Source organism: Arabidopsis lyrata (assembly GCF_000004255.2).
Source record: "Arabidopsis lyrata subsp. lyrata unplaced genomic scaffold ARALYscaffold_9, whole genome shotgun sequence".
In the NCBI taxonomy this organism is placed as follows: domain Eukaryota; kingdom Viridiplantae; phylum Streptophyta; class Magnoliopsida; order Brassicales; family Brassicaceae; genus Arabidopsis; species Arabidopsis lyrata.
Genome location: NW_003302547.1, coordinates 1812941 through 1830618, shown reverse-complemented (window position 1 = coordinate 1830618; position 17678 = coordinate 1812941). Strand labels below are relative to the sequence as shown.

At 40.4% G+C, this 17678-nt stretch overlaps 1 protein-coding gene across 3 annotated transcripts; it reads right to left on the bottom strand.

The window, feature by feature from the left end:
- Positions 1–4437: 4437 nt before the first annotated feature.
- LOC110227283 lies at positions 4438–17502 on the bottom strand. 3 transcript variants are annotated; one of them, XM_021021043.1, is made up of 6 exons: positions 17108–17501; positions 16678–16737; positions 15552–15782; positions 12515–15465; positions 12339–12432; positions 11779–12255 (listed from the first exon to the last, which is right to left on the bottom strand). In XM_021021043.1, exons 4-5 carry the CDS (start codon positions 15359–15361, stop codon positions 12340–12342), a joined length of 2940 nt encoding a protein of 979 aa, XP_020876702.1. In that variant the 5' UTR covers positions 15362–15465; positions 15552–15782; positions 16678–16737; positions 17108–17501; the 3' UTR covers positions 11779–12255; position 12339. The 3 variants fall into 3 exon arrangements, 2 of the variants coding, with proteins under 2 accessions (XP_020876702.1, XP_020876695.1); XM_021021036.1 differs by having other exon boundaries at positions 12515–15782; positions 17108–17502; XR_002331068.1 differs by lacking the exons at positions 11779–12255; positions 12339–12432; positions 12515–15465; positions 15552–15782 and adding an exon at positions 4438–4816 and having other exon boundaries at positions 16521–16737; positions 17108–17484.
- Positions 17503–17678: the final 176 nt, after the last annotated feature.

Here is a 17678-nt window from a genome sequence, read left to right as displayed (position 1 = left end):
CCTAAAACACATGAAATGGTAGATGATTTCTTCTTTAGATTCAATTGTTTCTTCGAGTGATAACAACAAAAGCTTCATCGTGAAGAACCCAATGGACTTTTCTAGAGACTTTCTTCCCATATTTTATTATTTTTGAAGCACGATCTCAAGTTTCATTCCTCAGTTTGATACATATGTAAGTTTTTCTAAATATTTTTTACTCAAATTCAAAATAGCCTTATATGTCATCTACAACTAAATCAAATTGTGTAGCTAATGTGACTTTCTTTTGAATATTACCGATTGAAACGATTTTTACAAAGTTTAACATATGTTTGAATAATATGAATTACTACGCTCACAAATTTTTTTTAAATAATTTGAAAATGCAAATTCATTAAGCACTATATATATTTGATTTAATTTTTTTATGAAAAAACGACATTGCTGAAGAATCAAATAAATCGAAGGAAAAAAAAAGCTATAATTACTAGTAGCCAATAAACAACAACAAGTTTTTTTCCATATAGTTTCCATGACCACAACGATTGCCTTCATTTATCGATATCTATTTTGTTTTTTTTTCTAATATTCTAAAGAAGTTTTTATTATTTATGAAAAGGAGAATTAGCCCAATATTTCAATGATATCTGAATAATAATAAGCACATTCATTTTAAATTATAAGCCCATGAAATAAGCTTTAAGAAATAAAAGAATGACGTGGAACAAATGAGTATTATAATTGGCAGAGAATAGCTGAGTTGTATTAATAAAATGTTTTCTTTGGATGTTGATTTTAATTAGGTGTCACTCTCAGAACAACTCAAAAAGCTGATGTGTCAACGTAGGAGAGATCCCTATTGTTTTTACTAGGCCACGAGAGATCTATCTGGTCCTACTTGTGATCCTCCTTTTCAAGGACTAGATGTTTCGACACTTCAGGCACAAGTATGTGTTGGGGTCGGATCCCACACATTTTCGGTAGGATCCACTTGGATCTGTCCACGTCATTATTACATAATATCCTTTTAGAATTAAAGATATTTTATTACGAGAATCGAGCTTAACCAGTTGGGAGTTCGATTCAGTTTACTAAAAGAGCTCGATCTTTGCCAGTATGGAGTTCGCTCTTATTCGACAGACAGTTCGGATAGAGAAAGGCCGAAGCGAGGAGAATATTGTTCGAGGCTCGCGGTAGCGTCAAGACGCAGGAGTTCGGAGTCAACAAGAAAGAGTTCAGAAGATCCACGCGAAGCCCAAGATAGTTCGAATTCAAGCCGTTTCGGTCAAATTGTAACTTACATGATTAATGCGTATCAATGCGATTATGAGCAGGAAATGACCGCATTGATCATGTTTTCTCTATAAAAACAATCTCAAACGCATGTGTTTGGGGGGGGGGGACGAATCTCATTACTCATTACTTCTAAGCAATACAATATATTTTTCTCTCTTCACTACTTTCGCAAGGCATTTTGTACTTCGTTCTTGTCAAATTTCTTTACTTCTTTTCTTGGTTGATTTCCTTTTCGAATTCTCATATTCATTTTCTGATTTTACAAGAGTTTTTCTCCACTGAAATACTTAAAGATAATCGAGTGTGAATCCTACATCCACATTTTGGCGCCGTCTGTGGGGAGTTACCACAAAACTCTTTAATCTCAAAATCCTTCTTTCCCAACCAAGAAACTATGACTGATCAGCAAGCATTGAGCGATGCGATTGCCTTGTTTACTCAGACAACCACCGATCTGACCAATCAGATGGGTACACTCGTTAGTGACAACACCACTTTTAGTAAAAGGTTGAACTCAATCGAGCAAACCTTAACTAATGTTCAAAGCACCTAGACAAATTTGTCAAATGCGCAGAACGCTGTTTCGAGCCGTTTAGATAATTTGTCCTCAGCGCGAACAACAACGCGTCAGTGCAGGTTATTCGCGACTCCCGGGATTACTCAAACTCCTCCAGTAGGCCAGCCTGCTAATACTAGCAACCAGGCAGCCGTAGGGGATGCGACTAACCCAACCGGGGAAGAAATTCCCCAGGGTCAGGGAAATCTTCCTGTTGACGACGGATAATGGGGTCGGATCCCACACATTTTTGGTAGAATCCACTTGGATCTGTCCAAGTCATTGTTACATAATAATCCTCTTGGAATTAAAGATATTTTATTGTGAGAATCGAGTTTAACCAGTCGGGAGTTCGGTTCGATTTATTAAAAGAGTTCGATCTTTACTAGTACGGAGTTCGCTCTTATTTCAACATACAGTTCGCATAGAGAAAGGCCGAAGCGAGGAGAATATTGTTCGAGGCTCGCGGCAGCGTCAAGACGCAGGAGTTCGGAGTCAACAAGAAAGAGTTCGGAAGATCCACGCGAAGCCCAAGATAGTTCAAATTCAAGCCGTTTCGGTCAAAATGTAACTTACATGATTAATACGGATCAATGCGATTATGAGCAGTAAATGACCGCATTCATCATGTTTTCTCTATAAAAACAACCTCAAACCCATGTGTTTGAAGGACGAATATGATTATTCATTACTTTTAAGCAATACAATACATTTTTCTCTCTTTACTATTTTTCACAAGGCATTTTGCACTTCATCTTTCGATAAATTTCTTAACTCCTTTTCTTGGTTGTTTTCCATTTCGAATTCTCGTATTCATTTCCTGATTTTACAAGAGTTTTTCTCCACTGAAATACTTAAAGATAATCGAGTGTGAACCTACATCCACATTTTGGCGCCGTCTGTGGGGAGTTACCGCAAAACTCTTTAATCTCAAAATCCTTCTTTCCAACCAAGAAACTATTGCTGATCAGCAAGCATTGAGCGATGCAATTGCCTTGCTTACTCAGACAACCACCGATCTGACCAATTAGATGAGTACACTTGTTACTGCCAACACCGCTTTTGGTGAAAGGTTAAACTCAATCGAGCAAACCTTAACGAGTGTTCAAACCACCCAGACAAATTTGTCAAACGCACAGAACGCTGTTTCGAGCCGTTTAGATAATTTGTCCTCAGCGCGAACAACTACGCTTCAGCGCAGGTTATTCGCGACTCCTGGGATTACTCAAACTCTTCCAGGAGGCCAGCCTGCTAATACTAGTAACCAGACAGCCGTAGGGGATGCGACCAACCCAACCGGGGAACAAATTCCCCAGGGTCAGGGAAATCTTCCTATTGACGACGGATTCCTTATGGAAGACCTTGATTTCACCCAATCAGACGATTTCATTAAAGTTCGTCAAGAGCTTAAGGAAATGAAGTCGAAATTTCATCAGGCGACCAGTTCGGCGCCTGAGATCGATCGAGTAATCGAAGAAACTCGTCGAACACCCTTTACCTCGAGAATCTCGAACCTTCGGATCAAAGATTCTCGAAAAGTTAAGTTACCAACTTATGACGGTAAAGGAGATCCTAAAAATCACCTTGCTGCTTTTCAGATCGCCGCAGGCAGAATTGATCTAGAACCAGGCGAGGAAGATGGTGGATTTTACAAACTATTTTCCGAAAATCTTTCCGGACCGGCTCTGTTATGGTTCACCCAGTTAGAACCAGAAACTATTGATAGTTATAAGGAATTGTCCTCTGCATTCCTAAAACAATATTCCATGTTCATGGAAAAGGCAACTTCTGATGCGGATCTTTGGAATTTAACCCAAGGTCAGAATGAACCACTTCGAAAATATATCGCTAAATTCAAAAAAGTGATAGCCAAAATTTTTGGAGTATCGCACGCTGCTGCCCTTTCTGCTTTAAGGAACGGACTTTGGCATGAATCCCGGTTTCGAGAGGATATCATCGTCAATCGTCCAAGTACCATCCAAGATGCTTTATTCAGAGCTACTAATTGGATGGACGCAGAAGAAGAAAAGCTTAGCCTCGCTAAAAAGCATCGGCCAGATAAATTAGCCGTTGCGAATCGGGAAAAATACCAATTAAATGCTGAACTTTTTCATTACGTCGTTTTTAATCCCCAACTTTGCCTGAAACGATTTAAATGCTAAACTTTCTTTGACTTTCCATTTAAATGCCAAACTTTGTTTGACTTTGCCATTTAAGACCCGACGTTAAGTCGATTAACGGAACAATTAAACGCTGATTAAATACCGTTAACAGCTCCTCTTAAATTAAAACGATGCCGTTTTAATACACATAAACGACGTCGTTTTTTGAATTTACAAAACCCCAATCAAACTCATTTGCCCTAAATCGAAAAATCTCCAAACCCATAACCCTAGAAATCGAAAGCTTCAGATTTCTTTCATTCTCTTCTGGGATTTACTCATTCTCTTTTGGATTCACTAGGAGAAAATCCGGGCTACGCCCGGGTATAAATTTGACAATTGAGATAATTTATTTTTGGTATGGACTATGAATATGATTTATATTTTATTTGTTTTAAAAAATTATGTTAATAATTGTTTTAGGAATTAGATTTTTACAAATGCTACTATTTAATGTTTATTAGTCCTTTTTACATAAGAGATATTTTGATAAGTTTTACAAATTGATTTTGGAATGTAATATCCACCTGAATATCTACTAAACAATAATTTTGGAAATAATCAACTTAAACAATCCTTTGACTTTGTGGCTTTTATACTCTGGCTAAGGTAAGTCAGCTTTTTCCCTTACAGATCTTCTCGGCAAAGTGTGCAATTTGATGATGGCTAATTCCCGTTAATTCAGAAGCATTTTTAAAATCTTTAAATGTATTTCTTCAATGAAGTGGTATCATGTCTCTTGATTCCAACAATCCATGGAACATAAGGAGTTAACTCTTAGATGTGGCCAAGCTTTGGAAATATCAAGGAAAACATGAATCTACATAGAAAAGAGAGCAGTGATGAAACGAAACATATTCATTATGCAAGTGAGACTCCATACGTATTGCAATTAAAATAAAAAGTTAAAAGGACAGAGTAAACTTGTGTAACGTATGAGATTTAAAACATGTAATGAAGACAAATATACTAAAGATGACTTTGTGGAAAAGATTTCTAGAGAAACTAACTATTGGAGTTTATTATCTGAAACTGATTGTGAAACATTTCATCAAAAAAAATGATTGCGAAACAACAAATAGTTAAAACATTTTGCCTACAAAAAAAAATAAAACAGCTGGTATATTTTGGCCCTAAATGTAGCTTGGAGAATGTGATTTTAGAATGTGAGCTAAGTTTAAGAGTAGCAAAACTTGCTATTGTTTGTGGTTTAAAAATAACATAGCTCTTGAGCCTTCAGTATGAAGCTGCTGCTACTTAAACATAATTACGGAAGTGCCTCTATCTAGCTTATGGCGACATGATGATATTCAGCCACAATAAACAAAACGTGTAACCCAAACATCAGAGTTAATTACGGCATATGGACTTTTTGCGATGGCCTTTGGGCCGGGAGCCATTTTGTGGATTTGTTTTCGGATTTGCCATTTCTTCCGACTGCGAATTTACAATTTCGCCCTTTCCACGGAAGCAGACAAAATTTTTTTTTTTGGCGTTTTACTTTACTTCTCTCCCCCAGCTTTTGCGTTTCCACGAGACGACAAGATATCATTGATTGCGTTTCGGTTTACACGCAATCAATTTCATCCCAGCTCCACGCTTCTCTCTCTCCTTCTCTACTGTCTTTCTCTTAAAAACCATTGATAACAGTTCTTACTGCATGCAAGCTACTCTGTTCTCTATTTGTCATTTCTTAATCCATACATCTTTGCGTTTCTCGATTCTCCACCATCATTTACAACCGCAAGTTTCAGGTTTGCCACTGCTTTTTGTCGGCTCTGTCACTCATCCTTAATACTTTAAAACCCGATTTGTTTCCGGCTTGCACTCTGGAATTTTCTCTGTTATCCGTCATGCCAATCTTCTGATATAATGGGTTGAGCTTTTATTCCAATTTTATTTTCTTACAGGTCAATGAATTCGCCAAATTCTGCTCCGTCTGGTTCGGCAGAAGAAGGTATGCTTCCCTGATTTGTCTGAATTTGCAATTTTCCATTGCTGCTTTGCCGTGTTCTTAGACGAAATTTTATTTAATGTTTTGCTGCTGTTCTATGTGCTTGCATACCTTGTGCTTCCTGCTTGGGTTTAGTAGTCTGTTGGGTCTAGGGTTTAGTTTTATGTGCTTCCTGCTTGGGTTTAGTAGTCTGCTGGGTCTAGGGTTTAGTTTTATGTGCTTTAAGTGGTCTTCATGTGCCCTTACAAGTTATTTGAAATTGTAAATTTATTAGCTTCTCCATTGCCTGCGCTCCATCTACTTGCTGTCATTGCTGTCGTTCTGCTTACCTCTGTCCTTACTATCTACTTTTACAGGTTCCCTTCCTCCTAGAATTTTTGCCACTGACCGTTATCCTAGCCATTCAGTGCGAATCAATGGTTACTCGAAACCAAAGTATATGATAGATATTTTAGATATTTTGGAAGGGATGCCTGAGTTGGACACATTATTAGGTTCCCCCCTTGGAGTATTGTTCTCTCTTCGTGTGAGACAGTGTTCTCTCTCTGGTCAGTTGGTTCACCAGCTCTTATGTAGGCAGCTTGATACTGAAAATTCATCTGAGCTTTGGTTTGTTTATGGAGGGCATCCCTTGCGTTTCTCACTTATGGAATTTCAGCAAGCTACGGGTCTGCCTTGCGGTCCATTTCCCCCAGCAGCTGCCTTGGAGGCGGCTGCTAACCATGCAGAGGACGAATCCCCGTATTGGTATAAGTTAATAGGAGGGAAGCTTGGTTGTATTACTGTTAAACAAATTGTGGAATGTTTGAAGCGTGAACCAAACATGCCAGCTTGGCGGAAATTTAGACTTGCTCTTATTGTCCTTGTAGAAGGCGTTCTGCTTTGTCGCAATCAGCCTGTGAGGCCAGCTGTTGAAGTTGTTGAAATGGTTAAAGATATAGACTTCTTTCTCAGCTACCCTTGGGGACGTCATTCTTTTCAACGCATTGTGCGTTCAGTCAGGGTTGGTAGCTACATAAATGACAGCTCAGCACTTGTATCAAAACTGAGACAGTCATCGCTTGCAGTTCATGGTTTCCCGCTGGCCATTCAGCTTTTTGCTTTTAGGTTTATCCCGTTGTTAACAAAATTCCTTCGTCATGGTGATCAACATTATACTTTCCTTGACAAATTCCTTCAGCGGCTGCCTAAGTGCAAGACCTACCACACTTCAAACATTTTAGCTACAGAACGTGATCCTGAAGTAAGTTCTTACTCTCTTTCTTTTATTGCCCCGTTTTTTAAAAATTACAGTGTTTAATTCTTTAGTTTACCTGTACCAGCTTCTTGTCACGTATCCTCGCCCACGGCAGCCAGAGTTTGAATTGGGTGGTCCTGTTGACATACATGTTTGCCATATGGAGAGGCTTCTTGTATCTGGCTTTGCTTTCACTAAATCTGTCTGGCATGGTGGGTATGCTTCCCTACCTCTCATGTCTGCTCCCCGTAAGCGAAAAACAGCCCCGTCTGACTCTGAAACATGTAGCACCGACTCTGATGATGGAGGTCCTCCTACCACCCATTGTAGATCAAAGAAGACGTCAACCAGCCACCAAGCGGTTGAGAAAATTGTTAAAAACAATTGCGGCAGTTTAAAGAGTCTCTACTTGTAGAAATGCAGCAGATGCTTCACCCTAAACCCTGTAAAGGTGACGTTCAGTCAGAAAAGGCTAGTTCCTCAACTGTCTGTGGACGCATTTCTCCCATACCTGCACGTGTTACCCGCTCTGCTGGTGATGCTAACTCGGATAACTCATCGTCTGAACGTTCTACGATCCATCCAAAGCCTCAGTCGGAGAAGTCAGAGGAAGATGGTAATCTGTTTTCGCCTTCTACCAAGATGGATAGTCCAAAAGCTGGAGATACCCCTGCTAATCCTTCATGTCCCCTCCTGCGTTCTGAGGTTATTTTGCAATTACCGTCCCTTACTGGTACCGTTTACTGTTATCTTTTTCTCTCTGACTTATTACCCATTAGGAACAGCAAAGCTCCCGTCCCGTACTGCAAGCACACTGCAACCCTGTTGGTACCTTTGTCCCACCGTCAAGTCCTGCCAAACCGGTAGCTGCTTCTGGTACCACTAAAATGGTATTTCCGACTTTCACTGTTGCTTCTGATTCACTCAGTGTACAACCAAGTTCCTTATCTGATTACATATTTTTATCAGAACTCGAGTCGGCGTATTTCTTTTATTTGGGAAACAAAATCATACACCTCAAACGGTGCACAGGTGGATCCTTCTTTGCAGCAAACAAGTGCCTTTGAGTTCCCTAAACGTTCCTTGACTCCACTCCCTTCTATGACTGCTGTCGTAATTAGCGTACCCTCTAAAGTCACCATTTCCATTCTTGGTCCTTAGCTTATTGTCCTCGCCATTTCTCTTCACTGATATTTGTCTTCTTCGCAGGTTCACTCACCAAAAGGGACTACTAAACATACATCTATACTCACTTCTCCGTCTCCTACTCCAACTATATCTCCAACTCCGCCATCAATCGGTACAGATACATTGGACACTGACTCTGGCTCCTTCCCTAAAACATCTGACAAGGGACCTCCTTCTGCACCATCTCTCCAGACCTCCACCTCTCCCAGTCGTCCTGTTGGCCCCTATATGGCTTCTAAGGCACGTGGCTCGAAGTTTTCCAGTAGTATTTTCGCTATGAAATCAGATACGACCCCGATAATAATTACTGGCCCTGCCATGAACCTTCGCTCCAGACATCTTGCCACTGACCCTGTTGTTAAGGATTGCTCTGCCTCCATTCTGTCAACACTTGGGAAAAATAACAAAGCGCTCATTGCAAAGTTAATGACCAAACTTCGCTCCTTTTCTGGCATGTTTGCTCTAAGCCCTTCTTTAGCCTACTAAAATTTTTTCTCTGCTTATGTATCAGAAACTTTAAGTTCTGCATTTTTCCTCGCAGTCAGTACACACTTGCGGGTCACCCATACCCATCCTCCTTCTTCTTTGACCTTTCCAAACCTCAGCATTGGGTCTCTAACTTGGTTAGTTTCTACCCTTCCTATTCAATCCAGAAACCTTTATGCTGACTTCTCTTTTATCAGCTCCCAAATAATAATAAAGTACCCCTTTGTTTTGACATCCAACACATTGATTTGTTGGTTGACTTTGCTTGGAAACAACATGGTGCCTACCTTGCAAAACGCAGAATCACTATCCTTGACTCTATGTTTACTACAATCATAACCAACAAGTTTATGAGTTGTAGTCAGCACTCCCCTTCATCCTCGTTTGTATGGAACCCGTTGCTTAAAGCCTATGTTGAAGGTCGTGTTGCGGGTCGTTCAGAGAAACTGAACTTGGTAACTGACATTGATACTCTCTACATTCCAATGAATTGGGGTAAGACACATTGGGTTGCCTTAGCAGTTGATCTCATAAAAGGTCATATCACCATCCTTGACCCATTTGAAGACTGCACTCCTGCAAGAAAAGTCCCTGGATACATGAATGGCCTTTGTCAGATGCTTCCGTCGCTACTGTCCTCGGTCATTGGTGAGCTGCCAACCACTTGGCCGTCCGCTTCCTTCACATACACATGCACCTACCTGGTCTGCCACAGAATTCTCGTGGTGGTGACTGTGGCCCAATTTCTGTTAAGCTGATGGAGCTTCACTCTCATGGTCTTACTAACGCATTTACGAAACTTACCCCTGATGCAGTTGATAACATCCGGATGCGCTATGCGCTAGACATGTATGGAGAGTATGTCTCTCCACTTTAAACTCCTGCCTGTATTGCCAAAATGATCCTCCGACTGTCATTTCCTCCGTTTTATTTGCATTCACTTACCTTTCTGTGTATTTATACTTCACATTGGTTAATCTTTGAGTTTTCTCAGTTTTAAAGACCCATTCTAATCACTTACCGTCCAAATATATCAGTTCTTATATTTGTGTTAATGCTTATTTATACCTGTTACTTGTTTTATTAACCAAACCTCTTCCCAACTGTACTACCATATCTATTAAACTGCCTTTACTCACCCCCACCTGATTTCGCCATTCCTATTTAACTCCATTTTGCAAGGTAATAGGAACTTATGTCTATTCATCAATGGAAACTTTAGATTTTCATGTTGCTCTTGAAATTGCTTCAAGGGTTGGTGCATCTTCATTTATAGATCTAGGAGGTATGATTTTGACTTCCAAATACTACCACAGCTTAGCCTACAACTCAGAGGTCCTTTCCTCAGTTACCCTCCAACCTTTGCTTTCAGATGCTTCTCTTCTTAATCTTGAATCTCCATACCGCCACTTCTTTCGTCATTGCCTAGCAGCTAACAATCCTACTGCAGTTTATCTTGAGAGCCTCCGATTAGCTGCCAAAGAAGGTCGCGCCGAAGATGGTCTCCGCTTGTTAAGCGTTGATACAACGCCTCTGCCTCATTCAGTATTCACTAAAGCGTTGCTTCTGCTTTGTCTAGGTTTTTACCGACAAGCTATTGAAACAAATTGGACTTTCGTTTCTCTTGTTGGTTCATTTCAAGCAGCAGATCAGGTGGCCAGTGAGGTCTTCCACCACATAATGCAGCTTCGTCCTGTTAAGAAGCGGTCTCATGCCAACACCTGGAAATATCCTGACATCCCAGCCTGTCTTCGGAGTGGATGCAGAATAGATAACCGTTGTTCTTTGTGTTTTTTCTACTGGTTTGGTGTTATGTATCTACTTCTCTGTTAAGCCAAAACTGTTCAATTGGTACGCAGAAGTAGCCAACATGTATGTCTCTTTATTTTAAGTCTATTCATACCTAACAAGTGTATCCATATAGCTATTATGTATCTTCTCTGTATTAAGTATAGCACTGTTCTCATTTTAACTCACAAGTGGCTCAATTTATATCTCTGACTTACCTTTATTACACTGCTTCCTCATTTACTGTCTACCATCTGGCCACTCTTCATTTGCTTAGCTTTATACAGTCACCACCCCTACAACCCCTACTCCATCTTCTTCCACACGCTTTGTCCCTATTACAGCTGAACCAATAAATGTAGCACCCACAATACGCTTTTTCTCTCCATGATATATACCACCAACGACCAGGCCATTTACGTCTTACCTATCACCTTCAAATCTACGCAAACCAGACATGGATACCATTCCACACCCTCTACTTATCGACATTGTCAGGCGTCTGGGACACCATGGTTTTCGGGAACTAGGCTCTTTAATTGCTGCTGGTCATTACTGCAACTCCCTAGCCTTGGACGAGGTTGTGCTCAATGAGGTGGACATAGACGAGTTGTTATTTGTCAGCCGGCACGCAAATGAAGGTTCGGTCTACCGGCCTTTTCTGCTTAGATGTTTGGAAGCTGGTAACGCAACTGCCATGTATGTAGAGGGCCTCCGACTTGCATCACAAAGAGGACCTTCCCAGGAAGCAATTCATCTTATTGGTGGAGCGGCTTCTGAAATAATTTATGCACGGTTTGCTCTTGGAGTTGTTCTTGTGTGCCATGGCTCCTACGAGGAAGCGATGGAGGTCGTTAACTCTTTCTTTTCTCTCATGCCAAGCGTTGAAGAAGCTGTTGACATCGCAGAGATGGTTATTAGGCAAGTTGTTGACATGGACTTCGAGAGGGTTGGCCGCTACGAGCACACATTTAGCTTTGGGGGTGCTACACCTTACTGTTATGTTAACAATGTCGCAGTTGTTCATCTATGCCGGAAATGTTTCCTTTATAGTTATGCTAGACGTTTTATAGCCCTATGTTAACACTCGTTTCCATGTTTCTTTCTTTCTGAATGCACGCTTTCATGGTTTAATAAAGGGCACGCAGCAGTTGTCATTCATATTCAAAGTTCCAAGTACATAGCCTTGTTTACAAAAAAGGGAAACACATACCTATTACACGCCAATATGGAGTTTTAACCCCACAAACCCAGCTTTTAAACTGCCAAATGCAATTTAAGCTAAAACAGGCACATAGATATTACATGACAATACCGAGATTTAACACCATCTTCCCAACTTTCTAACTACCAAATGCAGTTTAAGTTAAAAACAGACACCTAGAAATGCTTTGCAATGATATCTACATGTTTTGCATTGCAAAGTCACCAAAAAACTTGGGCTTCTTTACCCTACTTGCTGAACAACTCCTTCCCGCTCCAGTTCTTCAATCCGCTATTGGTAATACATCAAACCTTGTTCACCAGACAACAAAAAACCTTCTCCATGACAACCTTTATCTGCTTCATCACAACGCCCCCAAAAAACTGTTGTGCAACCAGACACCTGCAGTTTCAAATACAAGTTTTCAACCGAACAGCTCATATATATTTACAACAGTTCATCCATAAAAGTCAGAGATTCCATACTTTATGGAAGCACATTAGAGCAAGTTGCTCTGTTATGCCCTGTTTTCAAGCAGCTTGAACACTTGTGTGGTCCACTCTTCCTTCTCTTTGCAGCCTGCAAAGACATAAAATGGTTAACTCTTTTGCAACTTAAGGTTAGTACATGTACAGGTAATCATATAGGTTAGCTTTACTACCGTGAATTCACCGGCTGATGGGATCCTCTTTTTCTTGCGCCGGCCTGGCCCATTTGGATTAATAGGTTGAATGAATTGAGTCTGCTCCACCACTGCTGGAATTACCTCATCACATTGATTAGGGACAGGGAATATGTATTCTGCATATGCTTCACAAAATGTTGCAAGTGTGTAGTGAGAAGATATGAGTGCTGGAACATAAATTCCCCTTAGCCTTGCAGCAGCCAAAGCGTGGCTACAGGGGATTTCCAGTTTCTGGAACAATAAGCAGGTGCACGTTTTCTTCTCAAGGTCAACATAGTAATTCTTCTTGCCATCACCAACTTGGAAACTCATTGCTGACACAGGTTTCACAGGCATATCAGCGGAGTCAGCCTGGTATCGAAGAAGGAGCTTGTTAACATTTGGAGTGATAGGATCTGGAAAAACAGATAGTCTTTTTCCTTTCTCCCTCCGTAGGCAAAACCACTCCATTAGTTTAGTCCTTATAGACTCGACGATAGAAAGAATAGGTAGCTCAACAATCTTTGCAAGCGCACCATTAAGGGCCTCCGTAATATTTGAGCTCATGATATTGTATTTCTTTGCAGGACAATAGGCCTGAGTCCAGTGCTCACGCGGGATGACGTCCAAATAGGCTGCACACTTGTGGTCTCTCTTTACTATCTCCTTAAACCACTCCTCAAAGTCGCCAACATTAAAAGCCCGTGCGGCTTTTGCAACAAGGCCTGCAACACCGGTTCCATGGCAATTACTCCTCACATTCCTCACTAAATGAACAGCACAAGCACCATGAAACGCTAGTGGATAAATGTGGCGCTTTGCAGCATAGATTGACCTATGCCGGTCAGAAACAATAACCAGATCCTCAGCGTCTGGCAGCAACAGGCTCAACTCCCTCAAAAACCATGTCCACGCCAGCTCATTCTCACTATCTACTATTCCAAAGCCAATGGGAAAGACTTGCATATTGGCGTCCTGCATACTTGCAGTCAGTAACACCCCTTTAAATTTGGACTTGATAGTTGTTCCGTCAATAAGCACAGCCCTTCGCATGGTCCTTATCCCAGCAATACTCGCCCCAAGTGAGAAAAAAAGATACTTAAACTGCTTCACTCCATTTGCAGCTTTTGTGTATTCAAGCTTGTAGACAGTTCCTGGATTTCCTTTTTGCAGTAAATGCATATACACACCAAGTAGCTCATAGCTGCGCTCGTCACTACCCCGGCTTGCAAAAACAGCAGCTTCTTTTGCATACCACGCCTTCATATAGTTAATAGAAACTTTGAGCTCCTGTAATACAATATCCGGGATATCAACAGCTCGAGGACCAGGTAACCCATTTGCATACCTATCCTTAAGAACTTCAGCAATCACCTTTGCTGACGCTTGCTTACCATATTGGGACCTTGCTGTTATAGAACAAGTGTGTGTCAATGTACATGTCCGAATCTCAAAGTTCTCTGAGAATGGCGATACAACACGGGCAAACACTCTCCACGGACAATGCTGATCAACACAAACAAAAATCAGCCTTTCGGTGTCAGATTTGGTTTGTCTGAAATGGAACAATCTCTTGATTGCATATATGGCAAGCGTATTCTGCACATCAACTTTGTTTTTAAACACGCGGCCTCTGTAAATAACATCTCCTTCAGCAGAATCATTGTCAGACCCTTCAGTGGCTGTTACTTCATATATGTCATCATAGACAGGGGCCGCATCTTCTCTTTGCGTAAGCTCAGGCATGCCATTGTCTATTTCACTTGCTTGGGTAGTTGCAGGTATGGCAGGAACATCAGTGGGAGCTGGCCTTATATTTGGAGTCACACCTGCTACTGTATTAAGATCAATCTCTTCGTTAGCTGTTCCTTGTGTCACATATGTTAACACAGCAGCACCAACATCTACATCATCTCCTGCTGGAACAGACAACCTTTCACCAACAGGCACAGAAGGTTCACCAACTTCAAGCAACGGTGAAGGCCAATGCAAAGGATATTGTTGATCAAACAAATCAATCCAGTACTGCGAGTCCTCCTGTTGATCATCATCTGATCCTGATCCAACAACACCATCCGTATGCGAATCTCCAGAGTCAATATAAACAAGATCTTCAGCACCCTGAATTGCCTTTCCTTTATCAGCACAGCGAAGGCGCTCCTGCTCTTCAAATTCTTCAACTGCCTGCAGCGCTGCCTGATCCTCACTCATACTCTCATTCTCCTCGACAGCCTCAGCAGAAAGAAGATATCCTTCAGAAGACGCAGAGAGAGACGGTGTCTGAGAATCACCAAGTCTAATCAGCCCACTATCATCAACACCAGGGAGCAGGCCTACCCCAGTCACCAGCGGATCATTTCTCTGCAAATCAGACGCTTCACTATTGGATGCTACTGAGAGGAATCTGACTGCATCAGTCTGTCCATCATCATCAAACAGCCTTCTCCTAACACCACTCACATTGTTGACTTCACTTCTATTAGTCCCACCAGTTTCTAAACCATACCTTCGCAAGAAGTCAGAACCACCACCTTCAGGTACACTCCCTTTGCCTCTTTCTGAGGCCAGTGAGCAGTTAGACCTAATTACCACTGATCTGTTTTCCGCAGGTTGAGGCTCAAGGGATAGCAACAAGTTAATATGAACTGCAGTGTTCCTAACTTCCAGAAAATTCCTTATACTCATACTGCTTGTAATAATTACTGGCGGCCTAGTATTAACCGAAAAAACAGAGAGTTGTGATGGAAGCCAGTAGCTAAGCTTTGGTCTGAGCTGCATACCTTCAAACTCGAATTCCGATCTGATTTTCGACAAGAGATCTTCATAAGTCATACTCATTTGCATTGAAATGCTCCGCCCATAACACTCTTTAGCGATGACAAAGTCCCAGATTCCCTTCACGCAACATTCCCAGCTCCCAGCAATAACAAAGACAGGAACTTCCTCCACTTGTCGAACAAAAAAACTACCGATTATAAATCCAAACATTTGCACTCAAACAACTATAAAGACAGCATTACACGGAAAACCGTACCTCTCCCACCATTGATTTATAGTGCAAATTCGTCTACCAGTTTGCTGTTCTTCCTTGTTTTCGCTTCTCAGATTTCTTCCCAAAGAGAAACTAGGTTTCTTTGTACACAGATAGGTCATTACTTTATAATATCCACATAATTTACTGCCATTAGTCTCATCCAAATAAAACTTAAATCTACGCAATCTGAACCGCTGATGTCGTCTCGTCCACAGGAGCAATCGTCCCATCCTGTTCAGAAGCGTTTGAAAAAAAAAAATTCAACTTTCAGTTTTCCCCCCAAAACGCAGGCAACAGCGAGGAGGACAGATTTGGTATTTGCGCAGCCCAATAATGACATATTTGAAAGCCCATTTAAAAAATGGCAAATTTGAAAAATGGCAGCCCAAAAAGGATTTTTTCAGTAATAATCCCCAAACATCTTAAATGATAAGAAAAACATTAGGAGTAGAAAGAAAGATATATTTTCTGCACTTGTGACACAGTGCCGGCTTAAATAGGGGGCCAGCGGTGCGACGGCCAGGTGTCCAATCCCGTGCTCCAATAATTAAGGGGCCCATTTTAATTTTTTTTTATAAAAGTATTAAAATTTTAAATTACAACATAAAAATAAAATTTAGAAGGGCCCATAATTTTTTTTATTATTGTTTTTAGTTTTAATAATTAACTTTTTAATAAAAATATCATACAATTTTTTTATATAACACAAAGAACACAAAAAAAAAAAAAAATTGGAAGGGTCTAAAATTTTTTTTTGCTCTAGGGTCTATAATACAGTTGAGCCGGCACTGTTGTGACATAAGAATCACACAATTTTCACTCAAACAAACCCACATAGCAGCCAAATCATCAGTATTTAACAAAAGATCCGATTGTTTATGTGGAAATTAACCAACAGAATGAAGTGAGCAAAACACTGAACTTCTTCTGAAGAAATATATAAGAGGAGGCGATGAAGAATATATATACCTTTCAAGATCGGTATTTTGCAAGTCTTTGGACCCTTTAACTTATATATCTTTCTTCTGGTTTCTTAACCGAGAGTAAAGGAACAAAATCTTACTGTCTAACACAAATTCATAAGTGAAACCAACTTTTTCGTAGGTGTGACAATGCAAAATCTTACTTGGCTTCTCTGTTTATTGTCTTTTAATGTCTCGAGCAAGATTTGTCTTCGTCTCAAGCTCTGCAAAACAATGAAAATAAACCTTTATCAAACTTAGACAACTAAGACCTATCACAGTTAAGACTTAAGGTATATTTTCCTCCACGACCCCAAATTCAAGAAATCTACTCATATCGACAATTAACACGACGAACTTGGAAAAGCAATTAAGAATTCAAACTTTCTTTGCTAAAAATATAAGCAGTTGTAAAATAGTATTAGTACAAAGCTAAGTACAGAGATCGTAATTGTTAATTTCTAATTTGATAAAAGGGAGGAAGATTAGAACAAAACCCAATAGGTTATTCAAAACGAACATAATATGAAAGACCATACCAAATCATGGACGTCAATGTCCAAAATCAGAGATATAAGCCAAGTTTAGAAAAACCTTGGTGGAAAGTTCGTGCTTTGCTAATCGTATTGATCTCATCCGGATTCATGACTTCTATTCCACGTCTCATATAGCGACTTTTGACACTGTTGGAATCTGAGTTTCTTGCTGGATTTGAGAGGCCATTGGTCCATGGAAGATTGTAAAATAGTTGTATTGCAGAACGCGAAGAGATTTTTAAATGGTAGAAGCAGGTTAATGTAGCCAAAAACTGCAAGGGAGAGGAGAAGGCAGAGAAAGACGCTTTGGGGAGAAAATCATCGTACGTAGGAGGAAGAAAGGAAGAATGTTAATGGGTAACCGATGACATGTGAAGAGTTTTAAGGAAGAGAGTTGATGCGTTACAAACGAAATTGAGGGAAGAGCAATTAGGAGAAGGAATTAGGTTGGACTTATGCCACGTGGCAACTTGATAACCCATTGTTGAAAAGCTTATGTGGCTAGCTTTAGAAGCCTCAATGATCTATTTTTATTAGTAAGAGATTGTATTGATTAACACTTCCTTGGATTCACACCATTTACCAGTGTAGTCCACTAAACAAAAAAACATACAGCTGAGAATTTAAAA

Bases quoted from the DNA above. Each gene is read 5' to 3' on its own strand.
- LOC110227283 (XM_021021036.1), bottom strand. From the start codon at position 15,505: ATGTTTGGATTTATAATCGGTAGTTTTTTTGTTCGACAAGTGGAGGAA. The intron at 12,433-12,514 runs GTAGTAAAGCTA...ATGTCTTTGCAG, and splicing joins CATCAGCCGGTGAATTCACG to GCTGCAAAGAGAAGGAAGAG.